This window comes from Arachis ipaensis, chromosome B10 (assembly GCF_059453495.1).
Source record: "Arachis ipaensis isolate K30076 ecotype BB chromosome B10, ASM5945349v1, whole genome shotgun sequence".
Lineage (NCBI taxonomy): Eukaryota > Viridiplantae > Streptophyta > Magnoliopsida > Fabales > Fabaceae > Arachis > Arachis ipaensis.
The window spans coordinates 150,094,376-150,111,798 of NC_142435.1; the positions used below are offsets into that span (position 1 = coordinate 150,094,376).

The window sequence follows — 17,423 nt, forward strand, 5'->3', positions numbered from 1 at the left end:
TATTATTGTATCAGTAAGAATAATTCGTTTTAAAATTCATTATTTAAAAGTTTTTTACGCCGTTAATATATTAATATTAAAACTCTTAAGTTGTGTTTCTAAAAATAGGATTAGACAAGATACTAAAAACAAAATTTAGAAGATAAAGATATAAATTTTTGTATTTTTATATTTTGTTTGATGAGAAATTAGAACAAATTATAAAAATTTAAATTTTTTTTTATTCAAAAAATTTAAGACGAAAAATATAATAATAAAAAAATATAATTATAAAAAATTAATAAAAATAATAAATAAAAAATAAGTGGTGTCTCTTATTAATATTTTTATTGAATAAAAAATATACTATTCAGTATTATTAGATACATTGTCTGTTCATATCTTTTTTATCAAATATAATTTTATGTATCTTTATTTTTATCTCTGTAAACAAATGTAGTTTTATTAATTAGTTTTACAAAAATATTATTTATACACTAAAATTAATCATTAAAATTAGCCACTCATATATTTATGTATAAATACATATATAATTTATTTTATTTTTAATGTGTATTTATATTTCAATATATATTTTGGGTAATGATAGGGAGACAAAAAAAACAGTCAGAACTTGCCTTATTTAGCATTCATTAATTATCATAACAATTAATAAATATTAAATAAGACAAGTTATAGCTATTTTTAACTAATTTTCTTTAGTTACCAAATATTTTCACCGATATATTTTATATTGGCTGATTTTTGCGTAGACGTAACATAACTCATTTAATATTACCTAAGATTCATAATTGACACTTCATCTAATATAACCTTCTAATAAATAAAACATATGTGCTCATCATATATACAAAACAAAATACACAAAATATAATTTTTCCGTCGTTAATTATAATGTGCACATTCGCCAATGATTTGGTACTACTACTGGGGTTGGGTTGGGTTGGATACTCTCGCTCTTCGCCTTATTTTACATTTCTCTTTCTCTTTATCTGCTCTCTCTTTCAAAAATTTCTGACAGGATAGAATCTTGATATTTTTTGTTTCTTACTCTCAATATGGCGCTTGTTTCGCAGTCTTCAGTCATTGAACGAGGTTTTCGCGTGTTTAATTGAGGCGCGTGAGAAATATTTGGGTTTTATTTCAAAGTGATCCATGTAGCTGTTTTGAAGTTGAAGTGTTTGTAAAGCGACAGAATAAGAGATAAAATGAAATATATTATTTTCAGGAGTATAAATGCAAAACATGTAAAGATTTTCTACTTTATTATCGTCGTATTTTTATTTTTCATATTGGAAAGAAGACGGAGTATCACATGGATATGAGAGTACATGGTACTTAACGCAAGTGTGATGGTTTGAAAATTATTGGGTCCAATTTCATGACTTGGAAAATTTTTTCTCATCCAGCAAAAAAATTGCTGGATCCGATTTTTTTGGTTAAATGTAAAGCATGAAATCGATGGGTCTAATTTCCATACACTACCTTTCATAAACCACAAATCGTTCAGTCCGATTTGTGTCCCTTTTCAACTGCAATAAATCGGACCATCCGATTTCTTCCCTTCACCTAAACGCCGTCACAATGGTACAAAACTCCCCCAAATTCCATAACCTAACATTACACCAAACTTGATCTCATATAAAAAAAATTAGCCTGTTATCGTTGTATATGGAGGTGTAAATGAATACGGATAATTCGATTACATTATTAGATCAAACTCAAACTAATTACATTCGGCATTGTATTTGATGAATAATCAAATCTAATCGGGTAAAATCCGATTACATGTAATAAGTTTGGACATCGAATTTATGGCTACAAAACTAAAATCGACTTGTAACTTTTAAGCAAATTCTAATTTTTTTAGTTATCTTTTTTCCGTAACGTAATCCTAGCAAAGCTCAACCATCTTCTTCGACTTTGTCAGCTTCTCTGCATTTACGGTGTCTTTTCTTTTATAGTTGTTTCTTCTATTTTGCTCATATCTATTCTTAAATTTTGGGTTTCGGATTTCTAATTTTTTATATTGCTAAAATTTCTCATATCTGATTTTTTTTTCTCTATTAAAATATAAGATGTAATTGAGTGTCTAATTATTTAAATCAGTTCAATAATTTTAGATTGATTCGAATCTATTCTCCAAAAAATTTAATTTAATCCAAATAAATTCGATTACTATTTAATTAGTTCGATTATAAACTTATACTTTAGCTTCCAAATCCGACTCGATCGATAACACCACTAGTTATAAGTGTATTTTAGATTTCCAAAAAACTCATCATTTTTTTCACTTTCTCTCATCGACTATATATATCTCTTTCTCAAGCATCAGAAAATGCATCCATACCCAGTGAAAGATTTTCAAATGATTCAAGGTTAAAAAAAAAGGGTTTAAAAAGGTATATTATATTTGTTCATACCTGACCCAATAATAAAGGCCCAGAACCAAGCGAAAGGCCTAATCCAAAGGGTTGGGCCTCACCCAATATCAATATTCGTCTTAGGAAGTCGGTACTCGCCACGACTTGCTCTAAAGAAGTCGGGAACGAGGGTTAGCTGGCAGATAAGTACTCATTTGAATGAATAACTGCCCCAGAATCTCTCTAACCACTTCCACAAACCGTATCTTAACTTCCATAAGATAAAGGGACGGTTAACACCCTAAAAAAGTGGCACTACTCCAACGGTGGTTATTGGTTCACCACTATAAATACACTGACACTTCTCAGGTATCTCTAAGTCCCAATACTCTCTAGACCTGCTCACACCCTTGCTAACTTAGGTATTGGAGTGTCTTTGCAGGTACCACCCCTCATTCTTTCGTATGCACAAGTCGGACGGAGGGCACCAAGTTGCAGATCCACTTGAAATCTTCCTCCTCCATACGTTTGGGCCAACCAACGCCGTCCAGCCCACTAATCTCCGGTTACCCACCGTAACAATATTTAACATTTGAAAAATGTGATTATCAAAGTAGAATGATAAGTTAAATGATGGTTCATGACAACTTTAGTAGAATTCAATGGCTTTTAATTCATGCATACTTCCACAAACATAAATCAAATTAATTCCTTGATACAAAGCACAAATACGTGCTTGAAAAAGTAGATTAAGACCAAGGAGATACACCTGCTAAGTGCTGGCTGAAAGTAAGATTTAAGATTTCGAAACCTTCCGTAATCAGTTTTATTTTTATTAAATTGTTAAATTAATTGAATTAGCATTGTCATATTTTGCCTTTCATAAATGAGATAAAACTCATGTCTTTCATTAATTGAATTATATGACGTTAGTTAAATCAGATTTACTCGATACTTAATTGAAGTCTACTATTTTGGAGCAAGTTAATAAAATCTCTTAAAAATCATATTTAATAAACGTCATATAATATTTACACTAAAATAAATAGTAAACTATTATATTTTTTCTCAATGTTTAGAGTAAGTCTCAAAATTATTTTTAACATTTAAATTATTCTATTTAAATAGTTAACATTTTAAAATTTTCTTAATATCGTCTTGTTGTTAGTGGTCTATTAACAGAGTTGACGGTATAATAATATTGACACATTTTAAAACGTTGAGGATTTCAATAGAATAAAAATATTGAGAATAAAAATAATACATTATTCTTATAAGAATTATAAAATCAAGTAAAATAAAAATAAATATTTAATCACATCAAAGTAAATTACTCTTAATTACATTATTTATGTTCTAAATAAATTTATTTTTTTTATTTTACTCTTAATAATATTACTTTTATTCTAAGCAAATTTATTTTTGAATAAGAGTAAAATAATTAAAAATTTAATTGAATAATTATCTATCGTAAAAAAATTAATATTATTAAAAGATAAAATTAAAATTTATTTCAAAGTAAAAAAAATAAGGTTTAATTAAATTAAATATTAAAAAGTTTGGTACATTAAAGATAAAATAGTATAATTTATACTTTATTATATATGTATCATGTTCTTTTTTTTTCTTTTTCAAAAATTTATCTACTAGTCATTTTATAAGCATGAGTAAAAAACTTAAATTCGTAAGGTAATTCATTCAATTAAAATTTACTTTCATTTTACTTCATGATTTACCTCAAACGTTAAAAATAAAAATAATACTTTACTCTTAAATTAAATTATTTTAAAATTAAATGACATTATATGATATAAAATTATTAATTGAAGTAAAAAAAATAATAATAAAGAGCAATACATCATAAAATTTATACTTAAATAAATATCATAATTTAAACTAAAAGAGAATAAAATTATTGTATTATTATATTTTATTTTTTAAAATTAATATAAACTTAATAAAATAATTGTATCAGGTCGGATCCAATGATTCTAGAACAATACTCGAACCAACTAAAGTCAATGTTAATTAGGTCTGATCCAATTACACTCAATTATTTGTCGAATACAAATTAATATAATCTAATTGAGTCGATTTTGATTTCATGATCGAATTGTCTATATTAGTATATATTTATATTTACTTGTACAATATTTTCAGATAATCGATATTATTATAGGGTAAATCTAGATTAATCATACTTTTAAATATTTAGAAACTTCTTTGTTGTTATTAGATGTGCTTCGAATAATTCAGGAAAAGAAAAAAAATTGATTTAATTTAATGTAATGATAATCATCTAGTCTAATTATATATTTTAATTTATATAATTGGATTTTTACATACATTTCTTTAGTTGTACTTCTATTGATTAAAAAGTAAATTATATACATATGGAGATATTCGAATATTTTGTATGTATTTATGTGTTACTGTATTTATAAAAAATTATGTCTTAACGAAAAAGTAATAGACAAATACTACTGTAATTTTGTTTTTAATGAACATATATGCTAATAAAATATTGTCTTACCTAATTGTGAGTGAATATAAGAAAGTATAGAGAACTAATTCTATATACGTAATCAATTTTTTTAAAAAAATTAGTTTTACGTTCAAAAGATGAGTATCCTCTCATTCCCTTTCACATATTTTTCTTTCTCCCTCCGCATCTTGTTTCTTTCTTGTCTCTCCCTCTATATCTCTCTTTTCAGGTCTCTTCTTTTTATTTGGCATCACATGTTTTTTCGGTTCTCCTCCTTTGAGTATATTTCTTCTACTCAGTCACCTTTTTTCACTAACCCCAATGTTGATCTTTTTCCTAGTGATGATTCTACAGGTTCTATCTCGAATCACCCTCCACAGCCTCCTGTTCTTCCGCCTTCTCCATCTCCCGATGATTTTGGACCGGACGACGCTCCTACTCCTACCGTCATGCCGCCTCCTTCCACTCGTTGTTCCAGGGTGAGAAATCCACCTCCTCATCTTCTTGATTATCATTGCTTTTCTACTATTCTTCATCAACATGAACCTAAGTCATTCAGAGAAGCCTCCACAAATCCAAATTGGCAACAAGCAATGCAGGAAGAAATACAGGCACTTGAAAAAGCACACACTTGGGACTTGGTTGATTCTCCTTCAAATCAGGAAATTGTGGGAAGCAGATGGGTATACAAGATCAAGACTCGCTCTGATGGTTCTATTGATCGTTATAAGGCACGATTGGTTGCTCAGGGTTGTACGCAAGAGTATGGTATTGACTATGAAGAGACTTTTGCTCCTGTTGCTCGTCTCACATCTGTTCGAGCTCTTCTTGCCATTGCTGCGGTCAAAAGATGGTCTCTCAGTCAGATGGATGTGAAGAATGCATTTCTTAATGGAGATTTGAAACAGAAAGTCTATATGAAACCCCCTCCGGGTTATCCTTGTCCTTCTGGCAAAGTTTGTCTACTTCGCAAGGCACTCTATGGGCTTAAGCAAGCTCCTCGTGAATGGTTTGACAAGTTCAGCACTACCATATGCGGTCTTGGTTTCACTTACAGTCCTCATGAGAATGCTCTCTTTATTCGTAAAAGTGAACGTGGAGTTGTTCTTCTACTTCTGTATGTTGATGACATGATCATTACTGGAGATGATGCTGATGGTATCTCTGATCTCAAGGCGTCCCTTCAGCATACTTTTGAGATGAAAGATCTTGGTTCTCTCAGTTATTTTCTTGGTCTAGAAGTTATATCCACCGATGATGGCATCTATCTCTCTCAAGCTAAATATGCTTCAGATCTCCTTGCTCGAGCCGGAATTACCGATAGTCGCATTGAGTCTACTCCTCTTGAGCCTAATGTTCGATTTACTCCTATGGATGGCACTGTCTTGGATAATCCTACTCTCTATCGACAGCTAGTTGGAGGACTTGTCTACTTAACTGTCACCCGACCAGACATTGCCTATCCCGTTCATGTACTTAGCCAGTTCTTGTCAGCTCCTCGTACTACTCACTATGCGGCAGTTCTTCGCATTCTTCGCTACATCAAAGGCACTTTATTTCATGGCCTTTATTTTTCTGCTCATTCCTCTTTGACCCTTCAAGCATACTCCGATGCTGATTGGGCTGGTGATCCCACTGATCGTCGTTCTACTACTGGTTACTGTTTGTTTCTTGGCGATGCTCTCATTTCTTGGCGTGCTAAGAAGCAAACGTTCACTGCTCGCTCAAGCACCGAAGCTGAGTACCATGCCCTCGCTGACACCACTGCTGAGGTTATCTCGATTCGTTGGCTTCTCGAAGATTTGGGTGCTCCTCAGTCATCCCCTACTGATGTTTTTTGTGACAACCGCAGTGCTATTCAGATTGCTCATAATGATGTCTTTCATGAACGTACCAAACACATTGAGATTGATTGTCACTTTGTTAGGCAACGTATCCTTATTGATGTTGTTCGTCTCATTACTGTTGGAACACTGGATCAGACTGCTGATATCTTCACGAAAGCTCATCACCCGACTCGTTTCCGGATTTTGTTATCCAAACTCAAGTTGGTATCCTTAGCTCCCACTTGAGTTTGAGGGGGGATGTTAGAGAATCATTAGAATCATTTTAGATCAGTTAGTATCGTTTATATTTATATAGTATATCTGTGTATTAATTGTAGGATTCTATGCCTTTATTATTTTGATTCTTCTGGTACCTATATATACCCCTTGTATATTGTACTTTCACAACACACAGAATAATACAGAAAACACTTTCTTTAGTTTGGTCTCTTGTTTCTAACAGTATTTATGTGTTACTGTATTTATAAAAAATTATGTGTTAACGAAAAAGTAATAGACAAATACTACTGTAATTTTGTTTTTAATGGACATATATGCTAATAAAATATTGTCTTACCTAATTGTGAGTGAATATAAGAAAGTATAGAGAACTAATTCTATATACGTAATCAATTTTTTTAAAAAAAATTAATTTTACGTTCAAAAGATGAGTATCCTCTCATTCCCTTTCACATATTTTTCTTTCTCCCTCCGCATCTTGTTTCTTTCTTGTCTCTCCCTCTATGTCTCTCTTTCCAGGTCTCTTCTTTTTATTTGGATCATTGTGGCTTCCAACTCTCAAGAGAGAAAAGTGAGAGTATGCGAACAGCGGTATTTTTTTTAATAATTTTAGATATTTATTTTTATTCAGTCTTAAATTATTCTTTTTGTTTTAATTTTTGGATATTTTTTTTTATTTTTAAATGTTTTTTTATATTTAAAAAAAAATAATTACTTTATTAGTCTCTATAATTTTATAAAATTTTTAATTAAATTTCTATATTTTTTTTTTCTTTTTAACTGTTATTAATTAATATCCAAATTAATTACCTAACATTCGGGCTACCATATGTCACACGGCAATGGCCTGGGTGACATCCATCCGATAACACAAATGAGGTCCGTATTTGACCCCAATGATGCTAATATATATTATTGCAGGTTTGTTAGATTAGGTCTCACATCAATTGATTATTCAATAATAATGACAGATCAGATAACCGTAATCATGAGAGTTATATTCATTATTAATTATCATAAAGATTTTTCTCCACTTTCGAATTATAGATTATATATATGCAATCATGCATGCTTGCATATGGTGTAGGTTTTTAGAGTATATATATATATAAATAATTGGGTATGAAGATATTGGTGGTAACAACCAGAGGTTGAAGCCGAAAGATAAGAATGCAATACAAAGACAAACGAAGGCCACCCAACCGGTGAGTGCATGGACCCCTTCCACTGCACTTCTACTTCAATCTCTCTCCTATGCACTATATAATTCTTAATATTTTTGTGCACTAATCACAGAAACCATAAATTAATTAGGCCATCCTCATTTCAAATCATCACCAAATTCATATATAGTAGCCCCACCTAAAGCTTGCTAGTTGCTAGTGATCAATAATGTTTACTGTTAATTTGTAGTATACTTTTTCGTTTTCTAAATATATGTCCATAGAAAACATATATTAAGAAAAATAACAAATGAATTGTGGTCGTAATGCTCACGTTTATATAAATCGAAAATTTACCACATAGTAATCTCGAGTACTTCATGATAACAATGAAACAATACATTATTTACTTATCTCAGTCACTCTTTGTAACCAAGAAATTAAATGAAATAAAAGAGTACGAGTAACACTTAGCATTATAACATTGAGTTCCTTTTTCACTATGAAAATTTTCCGTGGATCCTATTCATGCCATTTTCTGATGAACATGATCCTCTTTTAGAGGCAAGATCAGAGCATACTTTTTATGACATTAGATTGAGAAAGAAGAAAATAACACTAGCTAAACTTTCAGAGAGAGAATGAAAATTTAGAACATTTTGTGAGATAAGAAAAATAGATATATTACAATGTTCATCGGAATCTGATTACAACTAAGGCGAGCACCTCCTTTTATAGAGGTCTCTAGATAGAAGTGATATCTTACGAAATCTAGACAAACCTATCATACAATGCTAGCTGGAGGATAAGGATAAGCCTTATCTCTTTCTGACTTTTCTTAAACATGTGACAGAGGTCACTTTATTCTAGCACACTTAATAATTATACATAATGGAGTTATTATCCTAATAAAGAGACGGTTTGAAATAGTCTTTTGAAAGGGTCTCATCACCATCTGAAAAGGATGATGTGTCTTCAGAAGCTAAATTGACAGCTCTAAGATCCATATCCGGGTCATGTAGATAGGTAAACGGGTCTTCAGTGTTCTCTTCATTTGGATCTTGGGCATCTTGCAAATATGGGTCATATGGGTCTGAGTTTGGGCCTTCAGCATCATTGGGTATTCCTGCATCAACTCTAGTTGGGTTTGGTGGTAAGGCATATACACTTCCACCTGGATCTTCAGAATTCAGATCTTCTTCAGAATTTCTGCTTGGAATATGTGCAGACGTGCTGGGCTGGTCTCTTGGAGCATAAAAAGAGTATTGTCCAAATTGATTGATTATTCCTAAAGTTATGAATCTGGACTGGAACTCTTGGAGGGTTATTGGCAGAACATCCGTCTGAAACGGGAGTCCTTCAACTACATCTCTCTCTCCATATAGTCCAGGCTGCCAAAGTTGACAAAGGTATTTAGCCAGGACATTTAGGACTGTTTTTTCATCTGTGGGTCATATGGTGGAGTATCCAACAATATCGACCCTATTCATGGTGTGTGAATCTCCCCCAGTGAAATAATTTTTCTGTAAGGTGATAAAACAACAGAATTTTCGTTTTGCCTTAGAGGATTTATCCCATAGTTGGTGCCGGTCGAGCATATTATATAACATTCCTCTCCATGCATCAAGTGGGGCATACATAGAGAATAGCCAGACTAGATGAGACTGGGCTTGAGTGCGATTGCACAGGATGTGATATACAGGGAAGAGTGGCACTATGATAGCACATGTATACATGGAAGACAGAGCCCATATATACCACATCATTTTCTCTAGTATAGGCCCTTGGATTATTGGTATAGTACAAAAAGGGGTATCCATGTTGAAGTACCTTGGTTTTGGATGGATTTGGGTTATGATAAGGAGCTGGTGTAGCCAGTAAAACAAAGTTTGTCTAGCTAGACAGTCTATTTGGAACTCTGTCTGAGGTCTTGCTTTGAAGGAAAAAGGACCAATCTTTCTTCTGTATGGGCTCCTATGAAGTGGACAATCAGGGAATGGAATGGTGTATGAAGGATTGTATGTACTCATGGTGCAAATGTAATGGATTGGTTTGGGGAGTGATTCTTTGGTTGATTTGGATAGGAAATCAGCAAGTGTGTTTTGATGTCCTTTGATGTGTTTCACTTCAAATTTATAGCGAGAAAATCAGTCTTTCCATCTTAGCAATTGAGAGTCTAGCAGGATTTTTTTCTTGATTTTCAGCATTGATGGAAAAGAGGTGTTATCCATCTCCACAGTGAAATGATAAGAACTGAGGTGAAAATTGATTTTTCTATTCCTCTTTTGACAGCAATAATCTCTTTGTAAGTGGCATGGTAATGTTTTTCGGATTCTTTGAACTTTCCACTAGCATGCGCACAGTAGTGTCTTGTCCCATCAATCTCTTCAACTAGCACAGCTCTCCAGAATTTATCACTAGCATCTGTCTGTAATATTATTTTTTCTGTGCCAGAAATCTTTAAAGGAGGGGGGTCTTGTGCTATCTTCTTCAGGGTTTTGATAGCTGTGGTTTGCTCAGGTCCCCATGGTGGGGCTTCTTTTTCAAGAGTTTTGACAGTTAGCTGGTGTGTCTAGTCACATCTGGGATAAAGTCTCTGATGTAGTTGACGATTCCCAAGAATTGTTGGACTTGTTTGACCGTCATGTTCTCATCAGGAAAGTTGATTAATTCTTTGGCAATATGATCTCCTGGCTGAAAGAATCCATCTTCGAAGACCATGCCAAGGAATTCAATCTTTTTCTTAGCAATAGAGCTCTTTTTTTTTATGATAGCATGATTCCCTGATCTTTGATGATTTGAGTAAATTGGGCCAGGAGTGCCTTGTGGGCCTCATTGTTCTTTGAGAACAATAATATATCATCAATGTAAATAAGTGCAGAGTGTAATATGGGCTCAAAGATTTTTGTCATAGCCTTTTGAAAAAGGGATGGGGCTACTTTGAGTTCAAATGGCATTACTGTCCATTGATATTGGGCTTCAGGGATACATAATGCTGTTTTGTATCTATCTTCAGGGTAGAGCCCAATTTGCCAAAAACCAGCTTTTAGATCAAACTTGCTGAATATCTTTGCTTCACTTAATCTCTGTGTAATAACTGAGATTCTCGGTAGAGGAAACTTGTCGTCTTGTAAGAAGACATTAAGTGGCTTATAGTCAATAACAAGCCTCTTCTTTCCTGTATTTTGCTCGGCCCTTTTTTCATCATAGAATGCTTGACACGCCCAGTTAGAATTGGTTGGTTCAATGAGTCCTTGAACAAGGAGGGCTGCACATTCAGCTCTTGCCAACTTAAGATCTTCAGGGTTCATCCCTGAATGCGTGGCCTTTGTTGGATTGATGTCCTCATTCTTTTTGAAAGGGAGGCATACATAAAATTCTGGATTCTTCCACAAAGGTGTAGGATGGTTGAATTGGTCATGACTATCACAACAGGTACTAAGGAGTAATTACTGGACCTCCTTATATTCTTCTGGAGCTTCTTGGATTTCAAAGATACTTTGCATCCATGTGAAAGACAAAAACTGCCCTTTGTAACTTAGACTAGTGGGTTTGATTTGTAGTCCATGGGTTCGGAAGAATGCATGAAAGCCGAACAAAACATCTTTGTCTGGAAGATAGCTTCCTAGTACCCTGAGCCAAGTAGTTTGGCCTACAAATATTTCCAATCCAATGAGTTTTTTGGAAATAAAATTGATGGTGAAGATTTCACTGTTAGCAGCTGTGAATCTTTTAAAGATAGGTGCCCACATTTCTTAAAACAAATTTAAGATCAGAGAACATATAATTTTTTTATGGCCAATAATCGATAGTCGATACTACGATAATTTATGTTGTCGAATTTTGTTAATATATGCTTATTATTCTTTTAATTCTTTTAGGTTACATTTCTTGAATTATAGGTGGAAAATAATTTGGAATTAAAAGTGCAATTCACATGTTTTTTAAATCTTGAATATTGCTCACGAGTTCATGTTTCAAACTCGAATGTATGGATTACTCTCCTTTAGAAAAGAAGAAAATGAAAATAATATAATTAGATCAATGAGAGATCCAGTAAAAAGGGGGACATAATACCTCAATTATATTTTATAACTTTTTTTTTTCGATAGTAACGTTAAATTTATCTCGAATATAGAAAGAGAAAAACAAGATATATATGCCTAATAAAACAAAAGTGAAACAATGAAATAATAAATTTTCTCAAATAGGATTTGTTTTTGTGTAGTAAGTTTGACAATTGGTATAATTTCATGTCTAGAAGTTGAACTCTTTTTCGTTTGAAGTAAAAGAGATATACATGAACTACTGGGACAGTGTGACGCATGGGAGAAGAAGGTGGAGCGGTAGCGTTGAAAGCAAAGGCGCGATGCATAGAAAGAAGAAGGTGCAACGACGACGCCAATTGTAGAAAGTATAGGTACAATATGTTGCTTTTTCAGACGGTGATAACAACGGTGAGGTGCATTAAAAGGAGTGAAGCGATTGCCGTAAAAAGAGAGAAATGTAAAAAGTAAAAAGTTAGAATTGTAGTGAATAAATGAAAAAATATATTTATTTTAATGAACTTGGAGTGAAATTCATTAAAATTTTGGTGTCTAAATTTTAGACATAAAATTTAAAAAAAAAATTATATTTATCTATTTCTAACTTAAAACAATTTACATAAAAAATTTATAAACATAAAAAAAATCTCCTAATAAAAAGAAGTTCATATTTTACAAACATGCATCAATCTCAACTAATAAAATCTACAAAAATATTAAATATTAAATTTAAATTCCTAAACCATAAATTGTAATAGTTTAAAAATAAAGAAAAAAAATAGGAAAAATAATTGTATGCAAACTGCAAAGAAACGTAATCCAAAAGTTGGATCGGTCCCATATAAACAGGGGCCAATCAGAGTTGAATCTTTTGTGTCTGATAATATGTACATATAAGCAAGCTTAGAAACCACATTCATCAGAGTGCACTGGTAAATATCCTCTTGTGAGTTGCGAAAAACAAGTTCAAAAGACAATCCAAATTCCAGAGGCGTTAATCTATCATAATGAACTCAAGGTGGTTCCAGTACATGTCTGAGGATCAGAGTGGCCATTTTGATGATATCCTCTTCCTTACACGAGGTCACAAACTTGGCTGACAACAAAATATTTTTATCAGCTTCAGTTCCTTTATCCTTAATAACTTCATGGTTGAGTTAATAAGTTCATAGAATAAAATACAAGTCACAGGCTCACAGCCAGGAAAACTGGAAAAGCATGTTACATTATATTTTCAACTTAGTGCATCTCCTCACCCCATGGAAGAATTGGAAACTCCCATTTGTGTTGAGGGACTGTCATTACATATGTCACAACCTGAAAAAGTTATACAACTAATTAGAAGCACACTCTCACATGAAACTAGATCATTTTTTAATATATTTGTAATTCCATTTAAAGATCGTTAGCAAATATGTGAAATTTAAACTTTGATACTTGTTTAAGTAAACTGGACTAGTGAAGTGAACAGAAGCAGAGCTTTTTATATGTAAGGGAGCAATGTCCACTGAATTTTAACTTTTTTTCATAAATTATGTACAGATTTTTGTTTAATCCCCCTTAAAATTTTTATTTTAGTCTCTTTGTATTGAAAAATTAAATTTTGATCCTTTTCCAAATTTCATTCCAACTTGTCTGTGGAGCTAGTCCAACCTAAATTGGTTGCACACATTGTAATATATTTGGTGCCTAACGGGCATTTGGCAACTTTGGAAGGCCCATATTCGTTAAATCATGCCCAAACCCATGTTACGGTATTATTTTCAACGCCTACGAACTATATAAAAAAAAAAAAAAAAAACTCATTTGCCTAAAAATTTGAGAAAACAAGTAAGAAATATACCAAGATTGATGCAGCAAGAGAGTGAGGCGGACAGCTATAAGTACAAAGTAGTGATGTCTCTTCCTTTTCATAGAGCAGATCCAGGATCTCCATGCAAGCTTCAAAGTTAATCAGCTCACCAGCCTTTGCCACTCCCCTGAGTTCAACCATTTTTAAGTGCGGAATCAATGAGTAATAACAATACGTTATATAAGTAATTAACCTCCTGCCATGTTGAAGGCATGCATGACTCACTTGATCTGAATCCAAAGCTCTTGAAGGAACAAAAACGCAATATTTGTTGTGCCAATCTCAAAATTCAACACCTTAATTAGGGAATACCAAATCAATCATACTAGCTCGTGAATTGGAATAGAGTAGTTCATTGATATACTTGCAGGGTCCTCTAACTCAACTAATACCTGCATAAAGAGCACCTCCTGCGGAAAATGCACACCAAATACAAATAGTTCGAGCATAAGACAAAATAATTAAGTTCCCCGACACAATCACACTAGTGTGGAAAACCACAATGTCTCAAAATAAAAATAAAAAATTTATAAACAGATATAAAAGCAGAGATCAGATGATCGGATCAGAGGCATTAATAATGAGTTAAAAGTTGGCATAAATTAAGCAAAATGGCTCACTGCTTCCAAGAAATTTCGAGTGGTGAAGTGTTGTTCGCTGATGGATTTGTTAGCCAAAGACCTCAAGCATGTAACGGAGAGCGGCCTCCTCGAATCATGCATCTGAAGATGTTAATTAGAGTCGACCAGTGGATGCATAATTCATGAAGAAAGGGAAATAATAAAGTTGAAGGAAAAAGCGGACTTTGGTTGAAATCCAGAGAGAAATAACCGCAAATAGGTGCAATGCACTCTCAGTGAGGGGATTCAATAGCCAGTTATTTGAATTATGAGCATCTATTTTGAAACTGCATGGAACAGTACAGTAACGTAGCAAAAGTGTTGGAATCATAAATTCACAATCATTATTAACAACACACGTAAAAATTAAACGAGAGAGAGAGAGAGAGAGAGTAACCGTGGTAGAGAAGGAAGGAAGCGATCCGCGAAGAGGGATAATGCAGAGTACTTAACAACCGGAGCAACTTGGAGGTGCTACATACATAGAAAATCAAATTAGAGAGAGTGATTGTTACTTGTTACAGTTAGAGATTACTTACTTCAGCAGATTGAATGAGGAACTCAACGAGTGAGAGACGCTGAGACGAGATCAGCGTTGAGTCAACCAAACTCGAACTGCTGTGTTCCATTAGGTTTACTTGTTTGGTTGATGAAGGTGATGCTGGCTTTCGCAATTTAAGTTGTTGAAGTGCTCCAAGGTCCAGTTACTTGCTGGCTGATCACTGGATACTAAAATTGTTGAGAAATTTGGTAGAAGTCCACTCCTTGCTTCCTGTTAGTTAGTTAGATGGCATCATAGTTACACTGCAGTTCATGACCAGGGTGTTCAAATCCAAACCGATCCAAATTAAACCGCTCATCCAATTCGATCCAAACCGAAAATCGATTAAAACCGCATTAATTCGGATTTGATTGGATTCTATTTTTTGCAAACCGCTGGATTGGATCGGATTTCGGATCTACTTTTCATAACCGATCCAATCCAATCCAAACCGCACAATGTGCTATAATATTATTATTTTATTATTATATTTACAATTATACTTATAATATGTTCAATTTGTTATACATTTTTCCATTATTCATGTATTTTTATTATTTAATAAATATTTTATGTTGAAAATGTTATTTATTTATTTATTTTAACTAACCTATAATTTTATTTCTATTGTTATGTTATCGTTAGTTTTTTAAGATATTGTTAAGATTTGTTATGTCATTGTTGATTATTTAAAATTTGATGTTGAGACTTGTTATATGTATTTAATTTTTTATTTAAAAAACCGCAAATCCAAACCGATCCAAACCGCTTGTAATCGGATCGGATTGGATCGGATTTTCAAAAAAATTTCATCCAATCCAAACCGCACCACATATAAATTAAGCGTTCGGATCGGATGACTTTTTCCCTTAAAACCGAACCAAACCGCATCGCGAACACCCCTAGTTATGACACTATGCATAACTCTCAACTTTGAGGGGAATGTTAGTTGGATAGTTTATAGTTAGCTTGGTAATTATAGAGATTACTTTGTTTTAAGCCAGGTCAGCAAACTTAGTTATTCCCTTGCACATGGATGTGTATATATATATATATGACAGCAGAGCATGTAATCAATGAGAGTATTCATTCTATGCACATCAAGAATTTGTGAACCAATTCTTCTCTATTGAACATTTGAACTCTCTCCTTCTCATCTTCTACACTCTTCTTTAGTTAACAATTGATTCCTGAACACTTCCCAAATTTCTCAACAATTTTAGGGTTTTTTTCCCCCTTTGGGTTTGGGATAAGTGACAAACTCCAATTTGAGGGTTTATCTTGTGTTGATTTCAGGGGTTTTATCAATGATTCCACACACTTTCTATATGAAAATACAAGATTTTGCATTCCTTCCCTAGTTTTGCCTCATGAATGAAAACATGCTTATTTTGCACTAAATAGATACATTTCTAATCTTCTCTTGATGCCATTCGATGCCGTGACTTGTGTGTTAAGTGGTTTCAGGATATAGAGTAGGAATGGACCGAAAGAGAGAAGGAAGACGGGTACAAAGGAAGGAAGCATGAGGATTAAGCTTTGGAAATTTCCGCATGGGCGCGTGCGCGCACCTGGCGCGCCCGCGCGGATTGAGCAACGTGAAGCCAAAAGCCAAGAGCCAAGTCACGAGCCGGCTTGAGAAGCGGCTAAGCCAGGATCTTCATGGGCGCGCACGCGTACAGCACGCCTCCGCGCACATTAAAAGACGTCTCAACGGCGCGTGCGCGCCGATTTGCGAATATAATTTTTTAATGAAGTCACGTGACTTAGGCGTGGAGGCAGTTAAGGATCCCACTTTTGGAGAAGCACCTTGGCGGGAAAAGCTTAAGAAGACCAAAGGAGCAAGGGTTAAGGACACTTAGTTAGTTCATTTTTCTAGATCTAGATATTTTGGAGAGAGAGAGTTAGTTACACTTTTTGAGGAGAAGAAGAGGGAGATTCCAAGCTTCACTAGGGTTCACCCTCATCTAATTTCTGAATTTTCAATGACTTTTTGGTGAGATCCACTACAATTCTCACTCCACTTTGTTCATGTCATAGATTTCCTTCTCTAGTTTCAAGTAGTAGATGCAATTGATCAATTCTCATAGATCTAGAATTCAACTTTGTAATTTTGGATTTCGTCTCCATTTTGGATTTTCATTGCTACTCTTTGAGACTTGTTGTTAGATCTTTGTGTTGCAATACTTTCAATTCAACTTTTCTTCTCGTTTTACTATGACTTTCCTTCTTGCTCATCACATGTTTGATAAAATGACAACACTAGCTATGGAGTAGAATTTTCACA

General features: G+C 33.4%; 1 protein-coding gene across 1 annotated transcript; it reads right to left on the reverse strand.

Moving 5' to 3' along the window:
- Nucleotides 1-12,979: 12,979 nt before the first annotated feature.
- On the reverse strand, nt 12,980-15,352 carry CYCJ18 (cyclin J18). The gene is made up of 9 exons (XM_021114181.2): nt 15,135-15,352; nt 14,993-15,069; nt 14,780-14,882; nt 14,596-14,697; nt 14,368-14,385; nt 14,201-14,271; nt 13,967-14,102; nt 13,380-13,440; nt 12,980-13,219 (listed from the first exon to the last, which is right to left on the reverse strand). Exons 1-9 carry the CDS (start codon nt 15,222-15,224, stop codon nt 13,137-13,139), a joined length of 741 nt encoding a protein of 246 aa, XP_020969840.1. The 5' UTR covers nt 15,225-15,352; the 3' UTR covers nt 12,980-13,136.
- Nucleotides 15,353-17,423: the final 2,071 nt, after the last annotated feature.